General features: G+C 39.2%; 1 protein-coding gene across 1 annotated transcript in view; it reads left to right on the forward strand.

Annotated features, from left to right (window-relative positions):
* Window positions 1–763: 763 nt before the first annotated feature.
* UPP2 (uridine phosphorylase 2) overlaps window positions 764–18,578 on the forward strand; it is a 43,164-nt gene continuing 25,349 nt past the window's right edge. Inside the window, exons 1-2 of the mRNA XM_060106597.1 lie at window positions 764–831; window positions 6,149–6,266. Coding sequence (XP_059962580.1) covers window positions 770–831; window positions 6,149–6,266 — 180 coding nt within the window. The 5' untranslated portion in view covers window positions 764–769. The remainder of the gene's footprint in view (window positions 832–6,148; window positions 6,267–18,578) is intronic.

The following is an 18,578-nucleotide window of genomic DNA, read 5'->3' on the forward strand; positions in this document are numbered from 1 at the left end:
AGTCTGTATTTTGTTATTCTACCTGGATTGACTTTGGACAGCTGCTTCATTGGATTTTACAGGCAGCCTCGGGTTTAGCTAAATAAAGAGGTCCTGGGAAACAGGCTTTGTTTAATTATCAGAACTTCTGTGTGAATTTGAATGGGCAAAGGTCAGATGAAGGGGTGTTCTGAGGTCCTGACTTTGTGTGTTTTTCTCACTTGTGATCACAAAGAATGAAAACAAGTTGATAAGAGGTAGGATGAGGTGAGAAAATGAAATGTTTGGGAACTGAAAGTTCTCACGTGTACTGGATACATTCTGAGACAACCTGGTGGATTTGTTATGGAAATCAATGGAGGACTTGCAACCATATACAGTAGTCTAAAAGTAAATAAGTCTGTGTGTTACCCCAGACCCATGCTGGACCAAGGCCAGATGTAAGCGAAAAGTGTGCTGGTCAACAGTTAACAAGCTAACCAACCTATCCTATTAAAGAGGTAGGATGCCACACCTTCAAAGGGAACCTATCTTCTTGGGGAAGTGTTGCTCTGAGAGCTGGGCTGTAGTTTAAAAGGCCATGTCAGGGAGAATATTTCTGAATTAATGAGGGAGTTTAGAATGCTAAGGGAAAAGTTCCATTAGCAATTTCGGAAGAAAACAAGTTTTAAGGGACAGTGGCATTTTAAATTGTCATTCTACCATAGTTTGATCTATAATTTAATAGTAAATCACAATATTTTTCTTTCCTGATATCAACTTAAGAGTGACTATCCTCATAATACAAAGTATGACTTCGAGTTTTCCTGCTTCCAATACATCCATGAGATCTGAGAGGAATACATATGTTGGGTGAGTAACTTTGATCTTTTATTGGTTTTGATGAGATGGGAGGTTCTTTGGATTTTATATTAAATATTCAGAAGATGGATTTCTACAGTTATGTAAGTTTCTTAAGTTTAGAGATCATATAGTTGGAACACAGCTCAGAATACAAAACGAAATAAAAACAATGCCAATTTTCTTCTCAATGGCATTTTCATTTCTCAGTTCTTGGAAGGGGCTAGCTCATCTAAGAAAGTGGGGCAGGGCTTCCCTGGTGGCACAGTGGTTGAGAGTCCACCTGCCGATGCAGGGAACACGGGTTCGTGCCCCGGTCCAGGAAGATCCCACATGCCACAGAGCGGCTGGGCCCATGAGCCATGGCTGCTGAGCGTGTGCGTCCGGAGCCTGTGCTCCGCAACGGGAGAGGCCACAACAGTGAGAAGTACGTGTACCGCAAAAAAAAAAAAAAAAAAAAAAGGTGGGGCAATATGTCAATCACATCTCAATTAAAGAAAAAAGAAAGTGGGGCAAAACAAGTCACAAAAAACATGCAAAAGTTGAACCAACATGCATGAATGAACAAATTCACAGTTCAGCCTGGAATTCAGCCTGGAGTTCAGTCTTTAATCCCAGGACCGTGGGTGGTATCTGAGAAATAATTAAAGGGGCCTCCCAGTGTCTAAGGGAGATGTAACTGTGTTGCAGCTTATTATGAAGTGATTTCACGTGCTTTGTGGTGGACTTTACATAGAATGCCCTTCTAAAATACCGTGTAGGTTATTCATCTCAGGGGTAGACATAAATCTGCCAAAGCTGTCTGCAAATTTAGCTCCAATTCCTGCCCCAGGTTCACAGAACATAATAGAGCATTAATCTTCATGAGGCTTAAGGAATTTTTTCAAGTTCCTTCTAAATGTCTGGCTTAAAGGCTCCATCAGGACAGCATTTCAGAAAATGCTCCACTTACCCATTCCAAACAGAGGTAGCCTCCCACTGTGTTCATTTCTTCAGGGAAGCCAAGGAGAGGGAAAAGGAAACATTACGAAGATGAAGGTAATGGTAAAATGGAAAGACTGCTCACCCATCACTTTACTTTGGTTACCAATATTTAATACTGACCATGCTATGTAGCATGTCATAGTTTGCTAAAAGACTTTATTTCCAACTGCATCTTTGGCTTATGTTTTTGGGAAAAACTGAAAAACAAGATAGAGGAGAAAACAGTAAATGCAAGTCTATTTAATAAAAATTATGTATCTTGGAAAGATTGAAGTATTGCAATTGTCTGATTCATACTGGGTTAAATTTGGCATGATACCCCAAATTGGTCCTTCCTTTGGTCACTGATAGAGTGATCATCTTAGAAGTGCTTCTTGATGAGCCTAATGGAATAAAAATCTTCTATAGACGTCTCCCTGCCCCAATTTTTGGACCAAGAGATCATTAGACATTGGGACAGACATCAAAGAAAACTAAAGAATGAAATAAGAGAAGTATTATAATTAACACAAGAGAATATAATGAATGGTTATCCCAGTCTGAGAATTTCTTCTTGAAGATAGGAGAGGTGGAGTAGATCAGTGATTTAAAAAATACAAAGTCCCAGATCTCCTCGACCAACCGAATCAGAATTTCTCGGAGTTGGGCCCAGGTATCAGTACTAAGCACCACGGGTGACTCTGATATGTAGTTAGAGTTTGACTCACTGGAGTAGATGAATGACACTCTTTCATAGAGTGATGATTCACAGATTCATCTGGGAATCCAAAGGAAAAACCTCCAGATAGTGAAAGCAGTTTTGGCAGAGTAAAACCGAAAGCATAATAGAAACTGGAAGATAAAGTGTATGGCAGTGTTTCTCAAACTTTAATGTGCATGGGAATCACGTAAGAGTTAGTCAAAATTCAGATTGTAATTCAGTATGTCTAGGGTAGGGACTGAGATTTTGCATTTCTAACAAGCTGTCCAGGCGATGCTGCTGATGCTCCTGGTTCACTGACCACACTTTGTCTAGCAAGGGACAGTGGGTAAATATCTTCTTGCCCCTCAGCAAGAGAAGAAAGAAGGTGTCCTTCTGCTTTGAGGCTTTGAGGCTTTTTCTGATGTAGGAAAGTGCATCATGGAATGCTTTGTTTTTGAAACCAGCTATGATCCACTAACTAATTAAGAATCTGTTGTCCTAAATGTTTTTGAAATTAATAGTATTCCTGTTCTACTTTCTGAACAGTTAATTCAACAAATAAAATTTTTAAAGATTTAGGAATTAAAAAAGATACATGAGACAGCTTGCAGGAGGGAATTCAAAATCTTTCTGGGAAGGCAGAAAATTAACCTATGAAATGCCAAATAAATGCTTTAGGAGCACAGTGGGGGGGAATTCATACTGACCAGAGAGGAAAGATACTTGGAAAAGCCTTCACAGAGGAGGTGATATTTGAATTTGACCTTGAAGAATGAGTAGGATACTAATAGGTGAAAAACTGAGGGCAAGGAGAAGGATGTTTCAGGAACAAAGGCCTAAAGCAGGGGTTCTTAACTTTGGCTGCACATCAGATAATCCAGGAAGATTTAAAAATAATTTCAGAGTCTAAATTAATTGGGGCCTGAGCAACAGTGTTTTCTTCAAAACCCCCTGGTGATCTTAATGCACAATCAGGTTGAGGACCATTGGAGATACAGAAACATACAAGGTTTTTGTTAAGATGTTTTAAGGTATTTGAAGGGAAATGGGAGGACTGTAGAGCAGAGAAGTTCCAGATGGTTCTTGGTAAAGATGGCTGGATCCACCGTGGTGTGAGGCAGTGTTCATGCAGTAGGGGAAAGGGCAGGAGGGCTGGCAGCCACGGCATCACCAGAATGGCTGATATGGCCAGGGTGTGCTGGGATGTCACACCCAAGATGAGTGGGAGCGAACGGGTAACCACTGAACTGCACTGGGTAATGGAGTGATGGGCTGGCATCAAGAATGGCTTTAAGGGGCTTCCCTGGTGGCGCAGTGGTTGAGAATCTGCCTGCTAATGCAGGGGACACAGGTTCGAGCCCTGGTCTGGGAAGATCCCACATGCTGCGGAGCAACTAGGCCCGTGAGCCACAACTACTGAGCCTGCGCGTCTAGAGCCTGTGCTCCGCAACAAGAGAGGCCGCTACAGTGAGAGGCCCACGCACCGCGATGAAGAGTGGCCCCCGCTTGCCACAACTAGAGAAAGCCCTCGCACAGGAACGAAGACCCAACACAGCAAAAATAAATAAATTAATTAATAAACTCCTACCCCCAACATCTTAAATAAATACATAAATAAAAGGTGAGCAGGTGGACCTAGAGACCCCCAGGCCCCTGTCCATCTCCGGAGTCCTACGACTTAAAAAAAAAAAAAAAAGAATGGCTTTAAGACAAATACCATATGATACCACTTATATGTGGAATCTAAAATATGACACAAATGAACTTATCTACGAAACAGAAACAGACTCACAGACATAAAGAACAGATTTGTGGTCGCCAATGGGGAGAGGGGACGGGGGAGGGATGGATTATGAGTTTGGGATTAGCAGATGCAAACTAGTATATATAGAATGGATAAACAAGGGCCTACTGTACAGCACAGGGAACTATATTCAGGATCCTGGGATAAACCATAATGGAAAAGAATATGAAAAAGAATGTATGTATATGTATAAATGAATTACCTTGCTGTACAGCAGAAATTAACACAACATTGTAAATCAACTATACTACAACAAAATGAATTTTTTAAAAAAGAATGGCTTTAAGGCCTTCTAGTTGTAGTCCTTTCTTTCTGGTAAGCTTGTCTTTCCATTGGCTTCTTAGTAATATCTCCACATTCTCTTCTGGGCATCTGGTAGAAGGAGGCTGCTGGAAAATAGAGTTTCTACATTGAAGTGTCCTCTTTCTTACCTTACCTTCTGTTTTTAAGTCTTACTTTCCTTGTTACAATAATTTTGTACTCTTATGGTTTCACATGATTACTAAAATTAGGTCTTTCACTTTATCACTTCCCCTTTCTCCAAGCTCTTTAGTCTCACTTCTTTTCCTTCATGCTTTTTCTTGAGCATTTCTTTTTTATAAGCTCTAAATCCTGTTTCTCTAGAACTCTGTGCCTGTTTATTCTTCCTTTTCCCCTATTATACCTACATTCAGTCTCTCCAGGATCCTACTCAGCTTTCTGTTTTGACCCCATCATCCTGCTTCACTTACTTCTCATTTAGATCTTCTAATGAAAAAAGATCATTTCATAGTATGTTAACAAAGAACCTCTTATTGGTCAGCAGGCTAATGCTGTTTAAAATGTCAGTGGCTCCTTGCTCAATCCAAAACAGGCTGATGGAGTAAAGGACTGGTGTCTACTCTGCACATCCATTGAGAGAGAGAGGAAGAGAAACAAATTTGAGGGAGATACTGGTTTTTTAGGAGCCAGGCCTAGGAGGAGACACATCACTCCCACCCACATTCCAATGGCCAGAACTCAGTCATATGACCTCACTTTACTGCAAGAGAAGCTGGGAATGTGGTCTAGCAACGTGCCCAGGAGGAAAAAGAATTGGGGTTTGATGAACACATTGCATTCTTTGCCACACCTTACTTTTTCATGTCAGTCTCTCTAAAGCGAGTGCCTGTCAGGTCCTCCATGTTGGGAAGTATAAGAATGAGAGTTAGTTATTCTATGTTCACTGTACATCAGCTGTGTTACATTATCTCATTCAGGCCTTAGGCAATCTTGCAAAGCAGTTATTATTTTCACTATACCAATCTTACAGATGAGGAAGCCAAACATCAAAGATAAAATAATATACCCAAGGTTGCACAATTAGTATATATATGGTTGAACTGGCAGGGGAATCCAGGCAGTCTGATTCCAGAGCCCAGTAGCTTATGTTACACAGCCTCTCTTTCGAAGAAAGAAAATAGCCACCAGGGCTGGACAGAATTGGGTAGAAATGACTGTTCTGTAATCTACTGGTTGTATAATCTTGCACAAGTTTCTCAACTTCTGTAAGCCTTGGCTTCTTATGAATTATTAGTATTACTTACCTAATAGAATGGTCATGGGATTAAACGAGGTAATGTGTTTATTATATGCAGTTTTTATGACACTGTAGAATTTTCATGCTTAATGCTATGCCTGGTACATAGTAAGTGCACAACAAATATTAGCCATTTTATTCATTATTATACCACATTGCTTCCTTACAAATCAATTAATCCTAAATGAAGGTTTTTGTCCAATATTTGGGCTAGTGGTTATCATAGGTGTAGACTGATATTTCCCTTTTGTGTGGTATCCCTCCAAATTCCTTTAGACCTTCTTTGTATTATTTTTTTCAGAAAAGGTTTTGTTCATGTTAAAAATCCTTACCTGGACTCTATGGATGAAGATGTTCTCTATCACTTGGATTTAGGAACAAAAACACACAACCTACCAGAAATGTTTGGGGATGTAAAGGTAAAAGTATTTCTAACTTTAGGAAAAACAATTGAGTTTCCTCTGGTGATATTTCTCCTTATTTTCCTAACATAAACTTTACACCTTTGGCTAGAGAAATGTCAGAGGTCCCAATAGGAACAAAAGCTGTGCTTGTTCTCTGAAACAATTTAGAATGTGTACATCATGAACAGTCATTTCCACCTTAACAAGATATAAAGGTTCCCAAACTAAATCTAATGCAAACATGGTTATTTGACTCTTCTGGTCCCTAGAGATAAATACAATTTTACTGACAATACTGCTGGGTGTTCAGAATTCATTACGATTCAGTTCACTCTTTAACATCTTCATTTATAGATGAACCTCACTAATTCTCATTTTATCAAATCATGAAATAACTCAACAAAACTAACAATACTATCTTATATCACTTCTTGAAAACAACCATTATTCAATATTTCATATTATTAAGATTTTTGTTATTTCATAATAAAATATTATGAAATAATCGTTTCTGGAATGCTACTAGGAAAATTTTATGTCAGTATTATTTATCTTAATATATATGTTAATTATAAAAATGGCTCATGTTCATTATTTAAAATTGGAAAAATATAAATAAGAACAAAGATTTTTTTTTTTTTTTTTTTTTTTTTTTTTTTTTTTTCTGTATGCGGGCCTCTCACTGCTGTGGCCTCTCCCGTTGTGGAGCACAGGCTCCGGACACACAGGTTCCGCGGCCATGGCTCGCGGGCCCAGCCGCTCCGCGGCATGTGGGATCCTCCGGGATCGGGGCACGAACCCGTGTCCCCTGCATCGGCAGGCGGACTCTCAACCACTGCGCCACCAGGGAAGCCCAAGAACAAAGATTTTTATTTTTTAAATTAAATTTATTTTAATACAGCAGGTTCTTATTAGTTACCTATTTTATATATATTAGTGTATATATGTCAATCTCAATCTCCCAATTCATCCCACCACCACCACTCCCCCCGACCCCAGCTGTCCCGCCTTAGTGTCCATACGTTTGTTCTCTACATCTGTGTCTCTATTTCTGCCTTGCAAACTGGTTCATCTGTACCATTTTTCTAGATTCCACATATATGCATTAATATACGATATTTGTTTTTCTCCTTCTGACTTACTTCACTCTGTATGACAGTCTCTAGATCCATCCACGTTTCTACAAATGACCCAATTTCATTCCTTTTTATGGTTGAGTAATATTCCATTGAACATATGTACCACATCTTCTTTATCCATTCGTCTGTCAGTGGGCATTTAGGTTGCTTCCATGACCTGACTATTGTAAATAGTGCTGCAATGAACATTGGGGTGCATGTGTCTGTTTGAATTATGGCTTTCTCTGGGTATATGCCCAGTAGTGGGATTGCTGGGTCATATGGTAATTCTAGTTTTTAGTTTTTTAAGGAACCTCCACACTGTTCTCCATAGTGGCTGTATCAATTTACATTCCCACAAACAGGGCAAGAGGGTTCCCTTTTCTCCACACCCTCTCCAGCATTTGCTGTTTGTAGATTTTCTAATGATGCCCATTCTAACTGGTGTAATGTGATACCTCATTGCAGTTTTGATTTGCATTTCTCTAATAATTAGTGATGTTGAGCAGATTTTCATGTGCCTCTTGACCACCTGTATGTCTTCTTTGGAGAAATGTCTCTTTAGGTCTTCTGCCCATTTGTGGATTGGGTTGTTTTTTTTTTTTAATATTGAGCTGCATGAGCTGTTTATATATTTTGGAGATTAATCCTTTGTCCATTGATTTGTTGGCAAATATTTTCTACCATTCTGAGGCTTGTCTTTTCATCTTGTTAATGGTTTCCTTTGTTGTGCAAAAGCTTTGAAGTTTCATTACGTCCCCTTTGTTTATTTTTGTTTTTATTTCCATTACTCTAGGAGGTGGATCAAAACAGATCCTGCTGTGATTTATGTCAAAGAGTGTTCTTCGTATGTTTTCCTCTAAGAGTTTTATAGTGTCCAGTCTTACATTTAGGTCTCTAATCCATTTGGAGTTTGGTGTTAGGGAGTGTTCTAATTTCATTCTTTTACATGTAGCTGTCCAGTTTTCCCAGCACCATTTATTGAAGAGACTGTCTTTTCTCCATTGTATATCCTTGCCTCCTTTGTCATAGATTAGTTGACCATATGTGCATGGGTTTATCTCTGGGCTTTCTATCCTGTTCCATAGATCTATATTTCTGTTTTTGTGCCAGTACCATATTGTCTTGATTACTGAAGCTTTGTAGTATAGTCTGAAGTCAGGGAGTCTGATTCCTCCAGCTCTGTTTTTTTACCTCAAGATTACTTTGGCTATTTGGGGTCTTTGTGTATCCACACAGATTTTAAGATTTTTGGTTCTAGTTCTGTAAAAAATGCCATTGGTAATTTGATAGGGATTGCACTGAATCTGTAGATTGCTTTGGGTAGTAGAGTCATTTTCCCAATATTGATTCTTCCAATCCAAGAACATGGTATATCTATCTATCTGTTTGTATCAGCTTTAATTTCTTTCATCAGTGTCTTATAGTTTCCTGCAGACAGGTCTTTTGTTTCCCTAGGTATTTTATTCTTTATGTTGCAGTGGTGAATGGGATTGTTTCCTTAATTTCTCTGTCTGATCTTTCGTTGTTAGTGTATAGGAATGCAAGATATTTCTGTGCATTAATTTTTATTTATTTATTTATTTATTTGGCTGCGATGGGGTCTTTGTTGCTTTGCATGGCGTTTCTCTAGCTGCGGCGAGTGGAGGCTACTCTTTGCTGTGGAGCGTAGGCTTCTCATTGTGGTGGCTTCTCTTGTTGCAGAGCACGGGCTCGAGGTATGCAGGCTTCACTAGTTGTGGCATGTGGGCTCAGTAGTTGTGGCTTGCAGGCTCTAGAGTGCATGCTCAGTATTTGTGGCACACGGGCTTAATCGCTCCACGGCATGTGGGATCTTCCTGGACTAGGGCTTGAACCTGTGTCCCCTGCATTGGCAGGCAGATTCTTAACCACTGCGCCACCAGGGAAGTCCCTCTGTGCATTAATTTTGTATCCTGCAACTTTACCAAATTCATTGATTAGCTCTAGTAGTTTTCTGGTGGCATCCTTAGGATTATCTATGTACAGTATCATGTCATCTGCAAACAGTGACAGTTTTACTTCTTTTCCAATTTGCATTCCTTTTATTTCTTTTTCTTCTCTGATTGCCATGGCTAGGACTTCCAAACCTATGCTGAATAACAGTGGCAAGAGTGGACATCCTTGTCTTGTTCCTGATCTTAGAGGAAATGCTTTCAGTTTTTCACCATTGAGAATGATGTTTGCTGTGGGTTTGTCGTATATGGCCTTTACTGTGTTGAGGTAGGTTCCCTCTATGCCCTCTTTCTGGAGAGTTTTTATCATAAATGGGTGTTGAATGTTGTCAAAAGCTTTTTCCGCATCTACTGAGATGATCATATGGTTTTTATTCTCCAATTTGTTAATATGGTGTATCACACTGATTGACATTTTGTATATTGAAGAATCCTTGCATCCCTGGGATAAATCTCACTTGATCATGGTGTATGATCCTTTTAATGTGTTGTTGGATTCTGTTCGCCAGTATTTTGTTGAGGATTTTTGCATCTATATTCATCAGTGATATTGGTCTGTAACTTTCTTTTTTTGTAGTATCTTTGTCTGGTTTTGGAATCAGGGTGATGGTGGCCTCGTAGAATGAGTTTGGGAGTGTTCCTTCTTCTGCAATTTTTTGGAAGAGTTTGAGAAGGATGGGTGTTAGCTCTTCTCTAAATGTTTGATAGAATTCACCTGTGAAGTCATCTGGTCCTGGACTTTTGTTTGTTGGAAGATTTTTCATCCCATTTCAATCTGATTACTTGTGATTGGTTTGTTCATATTTTCTGTTTCTTCCTGGTTCAGTCTTGGAAGGTTACACCTTTTTAAGTTTTTGTCCATTTCTTCCAGGTTGTCCATTTTATTGGCATAGAGTTGCTTGTAGTAGTCTCTTATGATGCTTTGTATTTCTGCGGTGTCCGTTGTAACTTCTCCTTTTTCATTGCTAACTTTATCGATTTAAGTCATCTCCCTATTTTTCTTGATGAGTCTAGCTAAAGGTTTATCAATTTTGTTTATCTTCTCAAAGAACCAGCTTTTCGTTTTATTGATCTTTGCTATTGTTTTCTTTGTTTCTATTTTTTTTTTCTGCTCTGACCTTTATGATTTCTTTCCCTCTGCTAACTTTGGGTTTTGTTTGTTCTTCTTTCTCTAGTTCCTTTAGGTGTAAGGTTAGATTATTTATTTAAGATTTTTCTTGTTTCTTGAGGTAGGATTGTATTGCCAAAAATTTCTCTCATAGGACTGCTTTTGCTGCACCCCATAGGTTTTGGGTCACCGTGTTTTCATTGTCACTTGTCTCTAGGTATTTTTTGATTTACTCTTTGATTTCTTCAGTGATCTCTTGGTTTTTTAGTAACGTATTGTTTAGCTTCCATGTGCTTGTGCTTTTTATGTTTTTTTCTGTGTAATTTATTTCTAATCTCATAGTGTTGTGGTCGGAAAAGACGCTTGATATAATTTCAGTTTTCTTAAATTTCCCGAGGCTTGATTTGTGACCCAAGATGTGATCTATCCTTGAGAATGTTCCGTGTGCACTTGAGAAGAAAGTGTAATATGCTGTTTTTGGATGGAATGTCCGATAATTATCAATTAAATCAATCTGGTCTTTTGTGTCTTTTAAAGCTTCTGTTTCCTTATTAATTTTCTTTTTTTTAACATCTTTATTGAAGTATAATTGCTTCAAAATGTTGTGTTAGTTTCTGCTGTATAACAAAGTGAATCAGCTATACGTACACATATATCCCCATATCCCCTCCCTCTTGCGTCTCCCTCCCACCCTCCCTATCCCACCCCTCTAGGTGGTCACAAAGCACTGAGCTGATCTCCCTGTGCTATGTGGTTGCTTAGCACTAGCTATCTGTTTTACATTTGGTAGTGTATATATGTCAGTGCCCCTCTCTCACTTCATCCCAGCTTACCCTTCCTCCTCCCCATGTCCTCAAGTCCATGCTTATTAATTTTCTGTCTGCATGATATGTCCATTGGTGTAAGTGAGGTGTTAAAGTGCCCCACTATTATTGTGTTACTGTTGATTTCCTCTTTTACAGCTGTTAGCATTTGCCTTATATATTGAGGTGCTCCTATGTTGGGTGCATATATATTTATAATTGTTATATCTTCTTCTTGGATTGATCCCTTGATCATTATGTAGTGTCCTTCCTTGTCTCTTGTAACATTCTTTATTTTAAAGTCTACTTTATCTGATATGAGTATTGCTACTCCAGCTTTCTTTTGATTTCCATTTGCATGGAATATCTTTTTCCATCCCCTCACTTTCAGTCTGTATGTGTCCTTAGGTCTGAAGTGGTTGTCTGTAGACAGCATATATATGGGTCTTGTTTTTGCATCCATTCAGCGAGCCTATGTCTTTTGGTTGGAGCATTTAATCCATTCACATTTAAGTTAATTATCAATATGTATGTTCCTATTACCATTTTCTCAATTGTTTTGTATTTGTTTTTGTAGGTCCTTTTCTTCTCTTGTGTTTCCCACTTAGAGAGGTTCCTTTAGCATTTGTTGTAGAGATGGTTCACTGGTGCTGAATTCTCTTAGCTTTTGCTTGTCTGTAAAGCCTTTGATTTCTCTGTCAAATCTGAATGAGATCCTTGCTGGGTAGAGTAATCTTGGTTGTAGGTTCTCTCCTTTCATCACTTCGTGCCACTCCCTTCTGGCTTGTAGAATTTCTGCTGAGAAATCAGCTGTTAATCTTATGGGAGTTCCTTTATATGTTATTTGTCATTTTTCCCTTGTTGCTTTTAACAATTTTTCTTTGTCTTTAATTTTTGTCAGTTTGATTACTATGTGTCTTGGCATGTTTCTCCTTGGGTTTATCCTGCCTGGGACTCTCTGCACTTCCTGGACTTGGGTGGCTATTTCCTTTCCCATGGTAGGGAATTTTCAACTATAATATCTTCAAACATTTTCTTGGGTCCTATCTCTCTGTCTTCTCCTTCTGGGACCCCTATAATGTGAATGTTGGTGTGTTTAATGTTGTCCCAGAGGTCTCTTAGGCTGTCTTCATTTCTTTTCATTCTTTTTTCTTTATTCTGTTCTGCAGCAGTGAATTCCACCACTCTGTCTTCCAGGTCACTTCTCAGTTATTCTGCTATTGATTCCTTCTAGTGTATTTTTCATTTAAGTTATTGTATTGTTCTTCTCTGTTTGTTTGTTCTTTAATTCTTCTAGGTCTTTGTTAAACATTTCTTGCATCTTCTCGATCTTTGCCTCCATTCTTTTTTCAAGGTCCTGTATCGTCTTCACTATCATTTTTCTGAATTCTTTTTCTGGAAGGTTGCCTATCTCCACTTCATTTAGTTGTTTTTCTGGGGTTTTATCATTTTCCTTCATCTGATACATAATCCTCTGCCTTTTCATTTTGTCTATCATTCTGTGAATGTGGTTTTCTTTCCACAGGCTGCAGGATTGTAGTTCTTCTTGCTTTTGCTGTCTGTCCTCTGGTGGATGAGGCTATCTAAGAGGCCTGTGTAAGCTTCCTGATGGGAGGCACTGGTGGTGGGCAGAGCTGGGTGTTGCTCTGGTGGGCAGTGTTCAGTACAAGTTTAATCCGCTTGTCTGCTGATGGGTGGGGCTGAGTTCCCTCCCTGTTGGTTGTTTGGCCTGAGCATCTGAGCACTGGTGGCTATAGGCTGTTTGGTGGGGCTAATGGTGGACTCCGGGAGGGCTCATGCCAAGGAGTACTTCCCAGAACTTCTGCTTCCAGTGTCCTTGTCCCCACAGTGAGCCACAGCCACCCCCCACCTCTGCAGGAGACCCTCTAACACTAGCAGGTAGGTCTGGTTCAGTCTCCTGTGGGGTCACTGTTCCTTCCCTCTAGGTCTTGATGTGCACACTACTTTGTGTGTGTCCTCCAAGAGTGGAGTCTCCGTTTCCCCCAGTCCTGTCAAAGTCCTACAGTCAAATCCCACTAGCCTTCAAAGTCTGATTCTCTGGGAATTCCTCCTCCCATTGCCAGACCCCCAGGTTGGGAAGCCTGACGTGGGGCTCAGAACCTTCACTCCAGTGGGTGGACTTCTGTGGTATAATTGTTCTCTGGTTTGTGAGTCACCCACTAGTGGTTATGGGATTTGATTTTATTGTGATTGCACCCCTACTTCCATCTCATTGAGGCTTCTCCTTTGTCTCTGGGTGTGGCGTATCTCTTTTGGTGAGTTCCAGTGCCTTCCTGTCAATGATTGTTCAGCAGTTAGTTGTGATTCCAGTGTTCTTGCAAGAGGGAGTGAGCGCATGTCCTTCTACTCTGCCACCTTGAACCAATCTAGAACAATGATTTTTAAAAATACGTCTAAAAAAAACCCCTACCAGCTAAACAAAGATTCCATCAACCTATTTTCTTTTCTTTCAGTTCTTTTTAACAAATAGATTTTTAAATAGTTGGAATTACATAACTTTACAGTCTGTGTTTTTCACTTAACTTTATGTCATTAACATTTCCCCATATTATAATGTTCTCTTTGAAACACATGGTTTATGTATGCCAAGTGCCTGTGCCATATATTACATAGTCTACTATTGACTTTAATGTTGAAGTATTTTCTATCATAAACAGCACTCAAATGGATATTTTTGTACCTATAATTTTTTAACATTTAAGTCTATTAAGATGATTTACAGAAATGGTCAAAGGGAATGAACTTTAAAAAATTTTTTTGTTTTCTAAAAGGCCTACACCTAATCACAGCCCCACCACTAGAGAATTGTGCAGTTTTCATCTGACTTTTATTCACTCCTTTAGCAATTACAAGAACAAAAATAAAAGCTCTCAGATCCACTATCTCAAATCTTCACATTCCCTCTTTTAGGTGGGTGTAGCAGATATTCATTTCCTCCATAAAACAAGGAAATTGAATTCAGAGTGGTCAAAAGTGGTTAACAAATTACACCATATAGTGGCAGAGCTAGGACTTGGACCAAATTCTTCTAAGTCCAATTTCCAGGGTTCTTGCCTACTGCACTAGCTGGGCTTTTTGAGTCATCGTAACTGAGAATAGTCCATTAATTGACAGGGAGCATTGAAGAAAGGGGAGGAAGAGGAGGAGGCGGTTAGCTAGACCAAGAAGGAGGAGGAGGAGAAGGAAGGAAAGGTGGCGGGGTGGGGAGGAGAAGAAATAAATCAATGATATTCATTAACAGTAGGGGCTACATTGCTCCCTCCCCTTCCCATCTTTCCTAGGGCACAGGTGTGATGGTGTGGGCTGATCTGATGTGACCTGCCCATTTCCCTACTCCTCTGCAGTCAGTGGCTCTTTGCTCTTTCATGGCCTCCCTCAATCTTTTGCTTCATCTTTTCAGTGGAACCTCTTTTCCTACTGCTGTTTCTGATGTTTATGCTCCAAGAGTAAATTGATCAAGGCTGTCTTTGATACTCATTAATTGGACTTTACCTGAATTCAAATGTGAGGTTTGAGGTTCATGCTTCACAAAGACTTTTCCAGGACACTTACATAAGGATAATTCTGATTAATTAAATGATCTACCATAATTAATAAACTAACATGAACATCTAATTAATAACTAAAAAGACTGATGTTTTTGAGATAGAAAGTGATCTATTATTTACATATCTAGGTATCTGTCTCTCCTCTACCTGACTAGATTTTTATCAGCACTTATTCTCATACTTTGTCATAACCACTATCCAACCTTATAAGCTCATAATCCACCTGGCTGTGGACCATTTCAATAGATTCTCTCTTGGATAAAAAGACATGCTCTGGTTTAGAACCCATTTTTTTCTACCAGAGAACAACTCTATTGATTGGGCCATTTTGATGGATAGGAGGCAAAAGTGTGTGTGTGTGTGGGGGGGTGTAGATTGGGGAGCAGGTAACGTAGTTCCAAATGATCAGAATTGGTGTTTAACCTATTCTTTATAGGCAACAGGTAAAGCCTGACTTATATTTATAGATGCCCTTCTCAGAAACTTGCCTCCTTCCAGTTACGTTCTTATCTTTGAATAAGGACATGCTAGGTTCAATTTCTTGACTCCCTTAAATCCCAGGGTAGCAATTCTAGCTAACAAGAGAGGACATAATCCATCAGTACCTGAAAACTCAGCCTTGTCTTCACAGAGATGATAATCATTATTAACAGCACTATCTTCAAAGAAAAGAACTCTGGGTGTGTAAAATTTTAAATCTTAAAGATTCTGACAACCATTCCTATTTTCTTCATTTTCTTACTTACTGTACTTAAAAGGTTTTGTTAGTTGCTACTTCAAAATATCAATGGCTTAACACAATGTACGTTTGTTTCTCACTCACACTGAGTACCAAGTGGGTGTTCCTGGTCAATCAGTGGCTTTCCTCCAACTGGTGATTAGGGACCCAGGCTCCTTCTATCTTGTTGCTCTGTCACCTTCAAGGAGTGCCTTGCAAAGTTTCACTGGCTGTCAGCACCCATTCAGCAGACAAACAGAAGACAATCTATAGGATCACCAATGGGAGATTTCTATGGGCTAGAACTGGAAGTGACACTCATCATTTCTGTTCACATTCTAGTAGCTGGAACTCAGGCATATGGCCTCATCTACCTGAAGAGGAGGCTGGGAAGTTGAGTTTAGTAGTGTGCCCAGAAAGAAGGGGGAACAGTTTTGGTAAACAGCTAATGTCTTTTGTCATATAGACTTGAATCAATCAATCAGTTGAAAAATATAGTGGAGTATCTTTAGAAGTTATCTACTCAAATTCAACCTCCAAATATATCTTTTATAAAATCACTAACTGGTACCCTCCAATCTCTCCCTAGAAATTTCAAGTAACATGGAAAAGCATTATCTTATAACACTATGTAATATGTATTTTAATTCTCTATACTCCTTTATTAACAGACAAGATACATATACTGCAGTAGGACCAGATAAATACAACATGGCAAAGCTAAGTCTTTCAAGACACTAGGCATATTTGAAAGTGAGTTCATTCTGGCAGTCTTTAGGCAAAGTCCTTAACATAGTTTTGTAATGCTTCAGACTCCTTATCAAGACATTTCTATCTTCTTTGATAAAACCAGGACAAATGATAATTTTTTGGGGGGGACATAAATCACAGAAAGTGTCACTTAAAGTCATTGTTTGTCAGTGGTCTTCAGACATATTTTACTCCTCGTCAAAGCAGCCAGACTGAAAATTGTGTCCAGAGGTGATATTTAGTAAGTCTGATTTAGAAGTAAGTCTTCAAGAACAAAAACGCTTTTGTCTACACTTATCATCTTTATGTCTCCAGAAACATTCAGAAATTCCTGTTGATTACAGTAATATCTACAGTTCAAAGAAGAATTCAAACCACAAGCTATTCCAACATCTGTTTTGGTTTTATGGTCAATCTGAATAGTTATAATTTACATTTACTGGCACCACACACTGAGGTTATTTTCAAACTACTGTATTTTGTAAAAAGGAAACAACAACAACAAAAATGACCTCCTTGTACTTGGATCTTGAGCCAAGTAACTATCCATATGAACAGAGGGGAAAATTTCACGAATAATCAATACTAATGAAAAAACTTACCTTAGACCATGGCCTTATCCTCTTTGCTACTCAGCCTTGATGGCTAACTTTCATTGCAGTTCATTACCAACTTTAGGCCCCAACAGAGAAACTCATGAGAAGACACAGAAAAGATAATAATGAGGGTAGAAGAGAGGCAGAGGGCCTGGATAAAAGGATAATTACATCCCACAATTGAGAATGAGGGTGGCACAGGAATTATTGCTAAACAAAATGCATCATGTAATGAGACCACCCAATACTCACAGTAAATTGTGAATCAGGCACCTAATTCTACAACCTCAGTTAGTTATTTCCTTAGGCAGATACTCTTTATCCTTGTGAGGGGCCTCACTGGCAATCCTTCTGAAGCTCTGCCTAACGCTGCCCACATCAGTCAGGCACTACCAGATGCCTTTTCCTTACTGGATTTGAACTAGTTTCATTTGCACTAAATTCCACAAATACAGAAACAAATAAGCAAGCTCAAAAGCAGGGCCAGAAAATTGCTCTATGATATGAAAAATGGAAGTTGCCATTTGTTGACCACTCAGAAAGTGCCTGGCTTTGTCCCCCATCATGTTCAATCCCATCTTATCCTCACAAAAACCCTCTGAAGGATACTACGGGGTTTTTTTTTGTTTGTTTGTTTCTATTTTGGAGATGATAATCTGAGGCACGTAGAGATTACATGTATAACACTGAACAAACTAATCAGAGACAGGGTTGGGGTGCAAAGCCAGGTTTCTCTAACCTCAAAGGTTAGTCCTTTAACCACTGTGTTGCCTTATCTCTCTGACTTGGAGCCTCTTCAGTCTCTGTGCACCTCACTGCTCAGCTCAGATTTCAGAATGACTTTGCACCTGGCACCTTTCTGTGGGCTGTGCTTCCTCAGGTCTTTGACATCTGCTGCCACTCCTCCTCCCTGCTGCTGAGCCCTGGTCCCCACCAGTCTGGCTGCTCATCCATGCTGCTCTTAGGCCATGCCCATCCTCTCTCTGACATCCACCTCTCCCATCCCTGGGACTGATGTACACCTAAGAGGCTATTGCACAAGCAACCACCAGACAATTTTACTACCATATTTTATTAGATTTGACACCCTTGACCGCAATCCATATTGTAATTTCAGAGATGTTAAAATGTGAATAAGACAAAAATGAAACCAAATTGTTGGAAATGAAGAAATACCGTAGTGAGATTTCTAGTCTACAATGATAAGGCTTGTTCCATGAAAATGTCTTCTGAATGAGAAGTTGGAAAGTCTTGATGTGCTTTCTTTAAAGCTTTAAATTAACATAGTATATTTTATAATAAAAACATATGATTGGGAATGTGGAATCAGAAGACACATCTAAACTTGTAGTTCTCATGTTACGTATTTCCATGTCCTCGGAATTGACACATTAAGCCTATAGCCCGCTAATGCCCAACAATAAGCTGCCTATATCCACTTAAGATGCTTCTTGATGTTCACCATGACAAAAACACCAGGAAACACCCACCTGAACAAAATCAACACTTACTTTGATTTTGTGATTATCTTTTTCATTACTAATTATGTGCATATACTATGTTTCTGGTTGCCTTATTTACCGGTTAATGACGTCAATTAGTTAACTCATGAACATAACCCATAACATCTACATATACCGTTAAGAATATAATTGAAAAATAAAATAAAAACATTAAAGTTGAAAGCTGACC

The sequence above is a fragment of the Mesoplodon densirostris genome, chromosome 8 (assembly GCF_025265405.1).
Source record: "Mesoplodon densirostris isolate mMesDen1 chromosome 8, mMesDen1 primary haplotype, whole genome shotgun sequence".
Taxonomy (NCBI): domain Eukaryota; kingdom Metazoa; phylum Chordata; class Mammalia; order Artiodactyla; family Ziphiidae; genus Mesoplodon; species Mesoplodon densirostris.